General features: G+C 47.8%; 1 protein-coding gene across 8 annotated transcripts in view; it reads right to left on the reverse strand.

Annotated features, from left to right (window-relative positions):
• LOC109906541 (nuclear factor 1 B-type) overlaps positions 1–12,798 on the reverse strand; it is an 84,698-nt gene that overhangs the window by 7,122 nt on the left and 64,778 nt on the right. For 6 of the 8 annotated variants that reach the window (XM_031792111.1, XM_031792113.1, XM_031792114.1 and 3 more), the window contains one exon: positions 9,717–9,805. The exons of the other annotated variants lie outside the window; for them this stretch is intronic. In XM_031792111.1, the coding sequence (XP_031647971.1) occupies positions 9,717–9,805 (89 nt within the window). The remainder of the gene's footprint in view (positions 1–9,716; positions 9,806–12,798) is intronic. 8 annotated transcript variants of the gene reach the window in all.

Raw genomic sequence — 12,798 nt, forward strand, 5'->3', positions numbered from 1 at the left:
TGAGGGATATGTCTGAAAGGTAATGTAGGTTAACCAAGTCCCTCCACTGCTTCCATGCCAGATGTAAGACTTCCTCGATAAAGAGAGAGAGAGAAGACAAAAAGTTGATTATTGTTGTCAGTGGGATAGGAAGACGAGCTAACGGGGGGGGGAAGAGGAGAGGAGTGGGGACCCCCCCCCCCCCCGAGGCTGTCCCATCTGACACGACTGTCTTTCTCCGTCCATGAATGGTGTCCAATGATCTGGTCTGCATTTCATACAAGACACTTCTCCGAGTGGCTCAGCCTCGACTAAAACCAATGGGAACATATTCAACACATGTTTCTAAGGAGGTCAGACTCAGAAAATAAAACAAGAAAGGAAAGAGTGAAGGAGAGGAGGGAAGGAGAGGAGGGAAGGAGAGAGAAAGAGACTAAGAATGAAAGAAAGAAAGAGAGCGAGAGAAACAGAACATTTGACAACTACATTTTTGAGTGGAAAATGTTAGAAGCCAGATCCAGTCCTATAAAGGGTTAAAACACGAGACAGAGGCTATTTGGGCATGGCTTTTTTCTCCTCCTCCTTACTCCCTTCTCTTTGGACCCCTTCCCTTCATCATTCTCACTCTTAATTTCTCTCGTTCGCTCTCTTTGCTTCTAACTCTTGCTCTCTCCCTCGCTCTCTTTGTCTCCAACTCTCGCTCTCTCTCTCTCTTTGTCTCCAACTCTCGCTCTCTCGCTCGCTCTCTTTGCCTCCAATTCTCGCTCTCTCTCTTTGCCTCCAACTCTCGCTCTCTCTCTCTCTCTCTCTCTCTCTCTCTCTTTGCCTCTAACTCTCCCTCTCTTTGTCTCTCCATCTCTTTGCCTCTAACTCCCTCTCTTTGCCTCCAACTCTCACTCTCTCTCTCTCGCTCTCTTTGCCTCCAACTCTCGCTCTCTCTCTCTCTCTTTGCCTCTAACTCTCTCTCTCTTTGCCTCTAACTCTCCCTCTCTTTGCCTCTAACTCTCTCTCTCTCTTTGCCTCCAACTCTCGCTCTCTCTCTTTGCCTCCAACTCTCTCTCCCTCTCTTTGCCTCTAACTCTCACTCTTTGCCTCTAACTCTTTCCTCTCTCTTTGCCTCTAACTCTCACTCTCTCTCTTTGCCGCTAACTCTCTCACTCTCTCTCTCTCGCTCTCTTTGCCTCCAACTCTCGCTCTCTCTCTCTCTCTTTGCCTCTAACTCTCTCTCTCTTTGCCTCTAATTCTCTCCTCTCTCTTTGCCTCCAACTCTCACTCTCTCTCTCTCGCTCTCTTTGCCTCCAACTCTCGCTCTCTCTCTCTCTCTTTGCCTCTAACTCTCTCTCTCTTTGCCTCTAACTCTCCCTCTCTTTGCCTCTAACTCTCTCTCTCTCTTTGCCTCCAACTCTCGCTCTCTCTCACTCTCTTTGCCTCCAACTCTCTCTCCCTCTCTTTGCCTCTAACTCTCACTCTTTGCCTCCAACTCTCTCTCCCTCTCTTTGCCTCTAACTCCCACTCTTTGCCTCTAACTCTCTCCTCTCTCTTTGCCTCTAACTCTCACTCTCTCTCTTTGCCGCTAACTCTCTCACTCTCTTCCTCTCTTTGCCACTAACCTCTCGCTAACCTCTCTCTTCGCTTCTAACTCTCTCTCTCTGTCTCTAACTCTCTCTCTCTCTTTGCCTCTAACTCTCTCTCTCTCTCTCTTCGCCTCTAACACTCACTCTCTCTCTCTTTTGCCGCTAACTCTCACTCTCTCCCTCTCTTTGCCTCTAACTCCCTCTCTTTGTCTCTAACACTCTCTCTGCCTCTCACTCTCTCTGCCACTGTCTCTCTCTGCCACTCTCTCTCTCTGCCACTCTCTCTCTTTGCCTCTGCCTCTGCCTCACTCTCTGCCTCTAACTCACTCTCTCTCTCTCTCTCTCTTCGCCTCTAACTCTCTCTCTCTCTTTGCCTCCAACTCTCGCTCTCTCTCACTCTCTTTGCCTCCAACTCTCTCTCCCTCTCTTTGCCTCTAACTCTCACTCTTTGCCTCTAACTCTCTCCTCTCTCTTTGCCTCTAACTCTCACTCTCTCTCTTTGCCGCTAACTCTCTCACTCTCTTCCTCTCTTTGCCACTAACCTCTCGCTAACCTCTCTCTTCGCTTCTAACTCTCTCTCTCTGTCTCTAACTCTCTCTCTCTCTTTGCCTCTAACTCTCTCTCTCTCTCTCTCTTCGCCTCTAACTCTCACTCTCTCTCTCTTTTGCCGCTAACTCTCACTCTCTCCCTCTCTTTGCCTCTAACTCCCTCTCTTTGTCTCTAACACTCTCTCTGCCTCTCACTCTCTCTGCCTCTCACTCTCTCTGCCACTGTCTCTCTCTGCCACTCTCTCTCTCTGCCACTCTCTCTCTTTGCCTCTGCCTCTGCCTCACTCTCTGCCTCTAACTCACTCTCTCTCTCTCTCTCTCTTCGCCTCCAACTCTCTCTCTCTCTTCGCCTCTAACTCACACTCTCTCTCTCTTCACCTCTAACTCTCTCACTCTATCCTCTTTTGCCGCTAACTCTCACTCTCTCCCTCTCTTTGCCTCTAACTCCCTCTCCTTGTCTCTCTCTCTCTCTCTCTTTGCCTCTAACTCCCACTCTTTGCCTCTAACTCTCTCTCTCTTTGCCTCCAACTCTCGCTCTCTTTGCCTCCAACTCTCGCTCTCTTTGCCTCCAACTCTCGCTCTCTTTGCCTCCAACTCTCGCTCTCTTTGCCTCCAACTCTCGCTCTCTTTGCCTCCAACTCTCGCTCTCTTTGCCTCTAACTCTCTCTCTTGGCCTCTAACTCTCCCTCTCTTTGCCTCTAACTCTCTCTCTCTCTCTCTCTTTGCCTCCAACTCTCGCTCTCTCTCACTCTCTTTGCCTCCAACTCGCTCTCCCTCTCTTTGCCTGTAACTCTCACTCTCTTTGCCTCTAACTCTCTCTCTCTTTGCCTCTAACTCTCCCTCTCTTTGCTTCTAACTCTCCCTCTCTTTGCCTCTAACTCTCCCTCTCTTTGTCTCTAACTCTCTCTCTCGCTCTCTTTGCTTCCAACTCTCGCTCTCTCTCACTCTCTTTGCCTCCAACTCTCTCTCCCTCTCTTTGCCTCTAACTCTCTCTCCCTCTCTTTGCCTCTAACTCACTCTCCCTCTCTTTGCCTCTAACTCCCTCTCTTTGCCTCTAACTCCCTCTCTTTGCCTCTAACTCTCCCTCTCTTTGCCTCTAACTCTCCCTCTCTTTGCCTCCAACTCTCTCTCTCTCTCTCTCTTTGCCTCCAACTCTCTCGCTCTCTCTTTGCCTCTAACTCTCTCTCCCTCTCTTTGCCTCTAACTCTCTCTCTCTCTCTGCCTCCAACTCTCGCTCTCTCTCACTCTCTTGCCTCCAACTCTCTCTCCCTCTCTTTGCCTCTAACTTCCACTCTTTGCCTCTAACTCCCACTCTTTGCCTCTAACTCTCTCCTCTCTCTTTTGCCGCTAACTCTCTCACTCTCTTCCTCTCTTTGCCGCTAACCTCTCGCTAACCTCTCTCTCTCTTCACTTCTAACTCTCTCTCTGTCTCTAACTCTCTCTCTCTTTGCCTTTCACTCTTGTCTCCTCTAACTCTCTCACTCTCTCTTGATCTTTGTCTCTAACTCTCACTCTCGCTCTTTGCCTCTAACTCTTTCTTTGCCTCTAACACTCTCTCTGCCACTGTCTCTCTCTGCCACTCTCTCTCTTTGCCTCCAACTCTCTCTCTCTCTCTCTTCGCCTCTAACTCTCACTCTCTCTCTCTTCACCTCTAACTCTCTCACTCTCTCCTCTTTTGCCGCTAACTCTCACTCTCTCCCTCTCTTTGCCTCTAACGCTCTCTCTCTAACTCTAACTCTCGCTCTTTGCATATAACTCTCTCTCTCTCTCTTAGCCTCTAACTCTCTCTCTGCCCCTAACTCTCTTTGCCTCTAACTCTCTCTCGCTCTTTGCTGCTAAATCTCTCATTCTCTCTCTCTTTTCGCCTCTAACTCTCTCTCGCTTTGTCTCTAACTCTCTCGCTCTTTGTCTCTAACTCTCTTCCTCTCTTTGCCTCCAACTCTCGCTCTCTCTTTCTGCCTCTAACTCTCTCTCTCTCTGCCTCTAACACACTCTCTGCATCTCACTCACTCTCTGCCTCTCACTCTCTCTCACTCTCTCTCTGCCTCTGACTCACTCTCTCTCTGCCTCTGACTCACTCTCTCTTTGCCTCTGACTCACTCTCTCTTTGCCTCTGACTCACTCTCTCTTTGCCTCTGACTCACTCTCTCTTTGCCTCTGACTCACTCTCTCTTTGCCTCTATCTCTTGCTCTCTCTCACGCTCTCTCTTTGCATCTAACTATTGCTCTCTCTCTCTTTGCCTCTAACTTTTGTTGCTTCTAACTCTCTCTGCCTCTAACTCTCACTCTCTCCCTCTAACTCTCTCTCTCTCTAACTCTCGCTCTTTGCCTCTAACTCTCTCTCGCTCTCTTTTTGCCGCTAACTCTCTCACTCTCTCTCGCTCTTTGCCTCTAACTCTCTCACTCTCTCTCGCTCTTTGCCTCTAACTCTCGCTCTTTGTCTCTAACTCCCTCTCTCCCGCTCTTTGCCACTAACTCTCTCACTCTCTCTCTCTTTGCCTCTAACTCTCTCACTCTTTCTTTGCCTCTAACTCTTGCTCTCTCACTCTCTCTCTTTCTTCGCCTCTAACTCTCTCACTCTCTCTCTCTCTTTCTTTGCCTCTAACTCTTGCTCTCTCTCGCGCTTTCTCTTTCTTTGCCTCTAACTCTTGTTGCTTCTAACTCTCTCCCTCTCTCTGCCTCTAACTCTCGCTCTTTCTTGCTGCCTCCAACTCTCGCTGCCTCTAGCTCTCTCGGCCTCTAGCTTTTTTCCTCTAACTCTTCCTCTCACACACCCTCTCTTTGCCTCTCACACACCCTCTCTTTGCCTCTCACACACCCTCTCTTTGCCTCTGACTCACTCTCTCTCTCTGCCTCTGACTCACTCTCTCTCTCTGCCTCTAACTCACTCTCTCTCTACCTCTAACTCACTCTCTCTCTCTGCCTCTAACTCACTCTCACTCTCTGTATCTAACTCACTCTCTCTCTCTGTCTCTAACTCACTCTCTCTCTCTGTCTCTAACTCACTCTCTCTCTCTCTGTCTCTAACTCACTCTCTCTCTCTCTGCCTCTAACTCACTCTTTCTCTCTGCCTCTAACTCTCTCTAACTCTCTCTTTCTCCCCCTCACTCTCTTTCTCTCCTGCCAAAAAAATCATCTGACAGGAAATGAGAGATTACGTTTTTTCCTACCTTGCTGAACAAAGAAAGCTCAGAGCAGGCTAGTTCCCTGCAGCATTCTCTTCTTCCCTCCTCTCTCCCTAGCACAGACACACACACCCTCTCTTTCTCTCCCCCTCCGTGTCCAACTCTAAAGGCCTTCTCAGGTGAAGACAGAGTAGACACATGAAAAGGTACTATACAGTCCATCACACTGTCAATCCCATACAATTACATATAGAATCACAGGATCTCTTTAGTCAACCCATATTACTATTCTATTTCTCCAAATGACTCTGTGTATACTAAAAAGATGTTTGAGTTGGGGGATGTCATTCATTAAGCCCAAGTTCCCTTCCCCAACGCAGGTCTGCACGTGGCTTCACACAATCACTAATGAGAAAAACAACTTTCCTCATGGTCACAACCCTCCCTTTACCCATGGACTCCTTTAGCCCTATCTTAGAGCTCCACAGCCCCAAATCACACTAATTCTCCTCCACACAAGTGGAGCTCCAGTGTCCAGTGGGCTTCATTTAAGGATTAAGCCATCGGAATTAGATTATCTAATGGCATCTTAATGGATTGCTGACCCATTTCCTGCCCAAACGGCATCATGCAAGTGTGGGAGTGTTTTATTTTGGGTCCTAGCGTGAGGGACTATATAAGACGCAGAAGTGGGAGCAAGACAATACAAAACACATGTAATCTGAATACAATGGCACTTAAAAAAACTGTGCATTCAGATTCTCAATCCAATGAACAAACCTTCGCTAGGGAAATTATGGCATACGTCCTCTTTCTCTGAGATTGCTAGTGCGAAGGAGCAGTGAATGCATAAGGTTTAGACAGACAACAGAAAATCAATGCACCAGATTGTTTAGACTGTCAATACTTTGCTGAGAAGAATACGGAATACCTCATCTACCCCCCGAGATTCAGATGACCAAGACATCTCTCGGTCTGAGGTGTAAGTAAATGTTGCAGGTGACATGAACTTTCATGTCAGGGTCAATATAGTGCCAAGTGCCCTATTGTCAACTAAAGTGTTCTACAGATTCAGTTAGCAATCTATCCTGGCACTCTTCGGCAACATTTGAATTCCGTTTCTGTCGGACAGACACTGAAGCTCACCCAGCTCATTATGCTTTAGTTTCTGGAAAAATCAACAGAAGACAATAAACCTGAGCTATTCTCTCTTGCGGTCTTTATCTTTCAAGAGGCAATACTGATGAATTTATGAGCTCTCTTACAGACATTATGGAAACTGTTTTGGAACCACACTTCACTGCAAATGTATACGGCAATGAATCTGAATTCTGGTATCCTTGACGGTGCTCGTGAATCAATAAGAAATCTGTCATTCTTTCACTGCAGCTCTCATCTCTCCTATATACTGTACGATCAGGAGTCGGACCTCTGTTAGTCTTGTCTGATCAGCGAGAGAGAGAGCAGCAAGAGAAAGAGAGAGAGAGAGAAAGGCCTCCATGCAGCTCGGGCACATATTTCCTCTTACCTCCACTGGTCTATTAGGAGGCCTAGAGAAGGGGCTCAAAAAAAAAACGGTAACCTCACAGAGGGCAGAGTAGGCCGGAAGGAGGCTTTAAGAGCACACACACACACATTCTCTGGTAGACACGGCCCTGTTTAAATTGAAGTTAACACGTTTTCCAAGGAGAGAGAGAGAGAGAGAGAGAGAGAGAGAGGGAGGGAGGGAGAGTGGGAGAGAGAATGAGAGAGAGAGGGGGAGAGAGAGAGAGAACGAGAAAGAGGGGGAGAAAACGAGAGAGAGAAGGAGGGAGGGAGAGAGAGAGGGGGAAAGAGAGAAAGAGAGAGAGAGAGAAGGAGGGAGGGAGAGAGAGAGGGAGAGAAAACGAGAGGGGGAGGGAGGGAGAGAGAGAGAGGGAGAGAGAGAGGGAGAGAGAAAGAGAGAAAACGAGAGGGAGGGAAGGAGGGAGAGAGAGAGAGAGAGAGAGAGGAAGCGAGAGAGAGGGGGAGAGGGAGGGAGAGTGGGAGAGAGAATGAGAGAGAGAGGGGGAGAGAGAGAGAGAACGAGAAAGAGGGGGAGAAAACGAGAGAGAGAGAGAGAGAGAGAGAGAGGGAGGGAGAGTGGGAGAGAGAATGAGAGAGAGAGGGGGAGAGAGAGAGAGAACGAGAAAGAGGGGGAGAAAACGAGAGAGAGAAGGAGGGAGGAGAGAGAGAGAGAGAGAGAGAGAAAACGAGAGGGAGGGAGGGAGGGAGGGAGGGAGGGAGGGAGGGAGGGAGGGAGGGAGGGAGGGAGGGAGGGAGGGAGGGAGGGAGGGAGGGAGCGAGAGAGAGGGGGAGAGAGAGAGAGAGAGAGAGAGAGAGAAGAGAGAACAGAGAGAACGAGAGAGAACGAGAGACGAGAGAGAGAGAGAGAGAGAGAGAGAGAGAGAGAGAGAGAGAGAGAGAGAGAGAGAGAGAGAGAGATAGGGAGAGAGAGAGAGTGAAAGATAGAGAGGGGAGAGAGAGAGAGACAGACAGAGAGAGAGGGGAGGAGGGAGGGAGGGAGGGAGAGAGAGAGAGAGAAGGAGAGAGAAGAGAGAGAGAGAGAGATAGAGAGAAGAGAGAGAGAGAGAGAGAGAGAGCAAGAGAGAGAGAGAGAGGAGGAGAGAGGGGGAGAGAGAGAGAGAGGAGAGAGAGAGAGAGGGGGAGAGAGAGAGAGAGAGCGGGGAGAGAGAGAATGAGAGAGAGGGGGAGAGAGAGAGAAAGGGAGAGAGAGAGAGAGCGAGAGAGAACGAGAGAGAGAGAGAGAACGAGGAGAGAGAGAGAGAACGAGAGAACGAGAGAGAGAGGAGAACGAGAGAGAGAGGAGAGAAGAGGAGAGGGAGAACGAGAGAGAGAGAGAGAGAGAGAGAGAGAGAAGAGAAGAGAGAGAGAGAGAGAGAGAGAACGAGAGAACGAGAGAGAGAGAACGAGAGAGAGAGAGAACGAGAGAGAGAGAGAGAGAGGAGAGAGAGAGAGAGAGAGAACAAGAGAGAGGGAGAGAGAGAACGAGAGAGAACAAGAGAGAGGGGAGAGAGAGAAAGAACAAGAGAGAGGGGGAGAGAGAGAATGATAGAGAGGGGGAGAGAGAGAGAGAACGAGAGAGAACGAGAGAGAGAAGGAAACGAGAGAGAGAGAGAAACGAGAGAGAACGAGAGAGAACGAGAGAGAGAGAGAGAACGAGAGCGAGAGAGAGAGAGAACGAGAGCGAGGGGGAGAGAGAGAGGGTGGGGGGAGAGAGAGAACGAGAGAGAGAGAGAGAGAACGAGAGAGGGGGGAGAGAGAGAGAACGATAGAGAGGGGGAGAGAGGGGGGGAGAAAACGAGAGAGAGAGAAAACGAGAGAGAGAGAGAGAGAGAGAGAGAGAGAGAGAGAGAGAGAACGAGAGGAGAACGAGAGAGAGAAATCGAGAGAGGTACGTGTCTCTTTAAGTAGGAAGAGGAGTGGGGATCGAGGACAAAGCCGGAGAGCTGGACACACTTGGAGGTGGAAGAGAAGGGCTAACTGTCTCCTAAAAGCAGTTTGAGACTCAAGTACAACCAAACAAATAAGCTACTCCGCTATGGGCCCTGGTCAAAGGTAGTGCACTACATAGAGAAGAGGGTGTTCCATTTGGGATGCAGATATACTATTTATGTGAGCTGTCACACCGCCGAGGCCTCCAACAGATGTTTTATGTGTGCTTAACTTTCCGTGACACACAAGCCCATCCAACCCAAGGACTTTCTAAGGCTCGGAGGAAAAATGAAAGATAAATATGTGTTGTGTTGGGGAGAAAGAAAGATAAAGACAGAAAGAAAGAAAGAAAGAAAGAAAGAAAGAAAGAAAGACAGGGATCACTGGTTAACCATTTGTGACCTGCTATTCTTTGGACGGAGAAATTATTTCCCATAAATCTAAGACCCAGTCAGACAAATAAAGTCTGCAGCACCCTGTCACAGAGTGTAGAATACACAGGCATGCTAGACGATAGCAGAATACCCCTTGATAATGTCCAGTAACACACACAAGTGAACAGGTAAGGTTAATCCTACTGTATCAAGGACCTAACACACTCCAAATACCTTGAAGGTCTTATTTGGCACTGGTATTGCTTGGTTGACATTCCTCTGGCAGTCTATGAATGATCATAATGACTACACTGTATCTAAAACAAATGAGCGGAGGGTTAGAGCCGACTGGGATAGTGAGTGATGTTCAACAGATTGTGCACATACTTTATGGGTATGTTGTGGTGGCAGCAATGAAAGGAATGCAGAAAGGTGAGGGTTGAACCCTTTGTCTGAACATCTGAAAGGGTAGATTTTAATCAAGGTATGAATGAACTTGGTAATACTTACACGGTATATATATATATATATATATATATATTGTGTGTGTGTGTGTGTGTGTGTGTATGTGCACATGCGTGCTTCATCAGACAGTTTGCAGACAAGTGATAGAGAGATTGTTTGAAATAATGGAAACGTTACCTTTGCCAAGCAATCCCCAAAGTATCCTCAGTGCCACTGGGGCCATAATGCCTGCTGTTTTGATTCATGGTCCAGTCACATATCCTCAGCTGTCAATTAAAACCTGGCAGTCAGACACGGAGCCAGTAGCACAAACTCTCACAACTCACTTTGATATCACTTACACAAAGTTACTATACAATGTGACTAGGGAAACAATGTCATGCATGCAAACAAAGCCTAAAGCAGAGAACTTAGAGCAAACTGGCCTACGCCCGAAATAGGCCTGCGCCCAAACTATGACAGATCTGGTTGTACCTAAACATAAACACATATGATACGACAGTCATTATCATTCAGTAACATTAGATCATCGTTCTACAGTTAGAATATAGGGAAAGAGCATTGGAGAATTCTGTCACAATTAGTACTACGTTTCTAATCTGACCTGGAAGCAAAGAAGGGGTTAGTTTACAGGATGTGAGTCATGTCAAAATGGCAGTCATTCAGCTACTGTATAAGGCAGTAGTTCCCTATGGTTAGCCTATGGGGCCATGCATTCCACAGGTTGCATGCGTGTTGTTACTGGCTACTATGTGCTATCCATTGCTGCTCTGTATAAAGCCTCATTGAGGCCTATTCTGTCTTTTATAGCAGACATATTCTAGTGTAACTATCGCCATATGGAAGGAGCAGTATTATGGTGAAACTCAGGTAGCTAGATGAGATTGTAGAAGGTAAGATAAGGGCTGCTGGCTTGTCTCTAATGTTCTACAAAAATAACACACACACACACCTTAATGTACACTTACACAAAACCACCACACATGAATCCCACATTCTCCTATCCCATGCATTATTCACACGCACGTATCCACGATCCAGTGGAGAGCCATCTCAGCCAATACCCAGCTAACCTTGCACCTTTAGTCAACACAATCAACACATCCATTTGGTAATGCATTGTGAAAAAGTGCCTCGTGAGCAATCTCCCCGCCGCTGTGGCAAACTGAAGAGCTCTTAAGATGGTTTAATCATACAGTATATCCTCACACACTGAATATTCAAAACCCACTTAGGGATGGTCGATAACATTAGCCACCTGTACACACAGCCGCGCTGAACGGTTAGCCACTGCTGCACTACATCTGGAGGTGAACGACTGATTTCCTCTAGTTCTTGTGTTTATCTTGTGCGTATCGAAAATGTGGAAGCATCTGCCGAATTAACTAGCCAATGGTAAAAACAAACTCCCCAAAAAAACGTACGCACACACACACACAAAGGAGGATATGAACAGAGGCCGTCACTCAATCTCTTAAAAATCATATGGACTAATTCTTCCGACACCAAGGCTCTACTACCAGCAATGAATGGTTAAGTCTCCAGCCTTATCCTTCTACTAGTAACAGAGGCCAGGATGCTGTACACAACACACAGCACACCAACACTGCCTCTACACTACCCAGCAGTCTGCTGCTCTGCTCTGACAAAGCTTTGAGCATAGAGAACGCACTGGCTGTCCAGACGCTCTACCAAACCCCCCACCCCCACCCACTCCTCCTCCTCCACACGCTCTGTGCCAGGCCTGCCAGCACTCCTCTAGGGGGGCTCGCCATCTGTCTGCCGGCACTGCCAGATCGCAGCGGCAGGGGTAAGAGGGACAGGGAAGACGTCGCCGGGGAACGTTAGGGGAACGTTAGCAAAAACAGATGCAGGCAGAATGGGGATTAGCAGGCTGCCTTAGATAATACCAAATGTCATCTGATCACCGAACGTTCCCACTGGAGCACAAGGCGGAGGAACAGTCCCTTTAAGGGTTAACCAAGGAGAAGACATGAATCAGAGGTTTTTTCTTCTTCTTCTTTCTCCCCACCCATTTTCCACTAAGGAATTGTTGTTTGGAAGGAGGAGGGGTGTGGAAGGTGTGTGTTTTGGGGGGGGGGGGGGTTGTAGAACAGGCCCTGGGGACATCGGGGTTTCTGACTACACTTTATCTCTGGAATATCGCCTGTGACCGCATCGGAAACACGACACCTTAAGTCGGTGAAACGAATCCACCTCGTACGTCTCCTCTCTCCACCCAACCAGCCTCAGAACAAAGGTCTGCCTTAAAACACACCGGAGAAAAGTGTCATCTCATAACTCCACCAAATAATTACCCAGAGCCGGGGTGACTGACAATAACAACAAAGGGAGAGTATCTATGACATTGTTTACTCCACGGGGAACAGTGGCCTAGTGTCATAGACCACAGGTTAAAAGACCTAGCTTCGTCGGTTTAAATCATCCTTAACCACAGAACACACACACACAAAGCCTGACTAATATAAGATTAGCATGATGAATGGCTATTGCATTGTATTTCCTCCAGGTCTGTTTCTGTTCATTCAGTATTCAGTGGCCGTGTTAGGGTAAAGAATACTATGTAAACTATACTAAAAATAGAATATTATAAACTATTGTTCTTAATTAACCTACCTGGTTAAATACATGTTAAACAAATGAAAGAGATCTATCAAATAAAAAAAGGGGTCTTATTTAGTCTAGCGGCCGATGAGACAGGATTGGGTTCAGCTGCTGTTTAGTGAGTTCACTGACAGAAGCAGCAAGGCTACTAAAAAATGTGGCACATAAACTCCACACACGCATGGACACACACGCTGTCCAAAAGAGTCCTCCCAGCTACAGAGAAGCATAGCATCGTTAACAAAACAGCACATTTTCTGCCTGCTCTACCAAGCTGCAGGGAAATACAGGCCGGGCTTTGTCATTACGCTCAACAGGAACAGAGTAGAAGAAAAACCACTGATTATTATGTAGCTGCGTGCAGATGCATTAAATTAAGCATGGTTGAAAACACTTGGCCTCGGACCAGCGTGTGTGTGTGTCTGTGTGTGTGTGTGTGTGTGTGGGGGGGGGTTCATGAGGAGGGACTAGCGCTCCAAGCCTTCATTTTTCCACCCTCGCCAACCACAATTCTCCTAACCTCACACACAATTCAGCGGCCACATCTGCCTGGTCTGGCCGCCGGGACGACCGCTCGACGCCAACAACACCAAACAGTCCGGCCCTGGCCTGTATCGTACACTGTCTGTTCACG

The sequence above is a fragment of the Oncorhynchus kisutch genome, linkage group LG16 (genome assembly GCF_002021735.2).
Source record: "Oncorhynchus kisutch isolate 150728-3 linkage group LG16, Okis_V2, whole genome shotgun sequence".
NCBI lineage: Eukaryota > Metazoa > Chordata > Actinopteri > Salmoniformes > Salmonidae > Oncorhynchus > Oncorhynchus kisutch.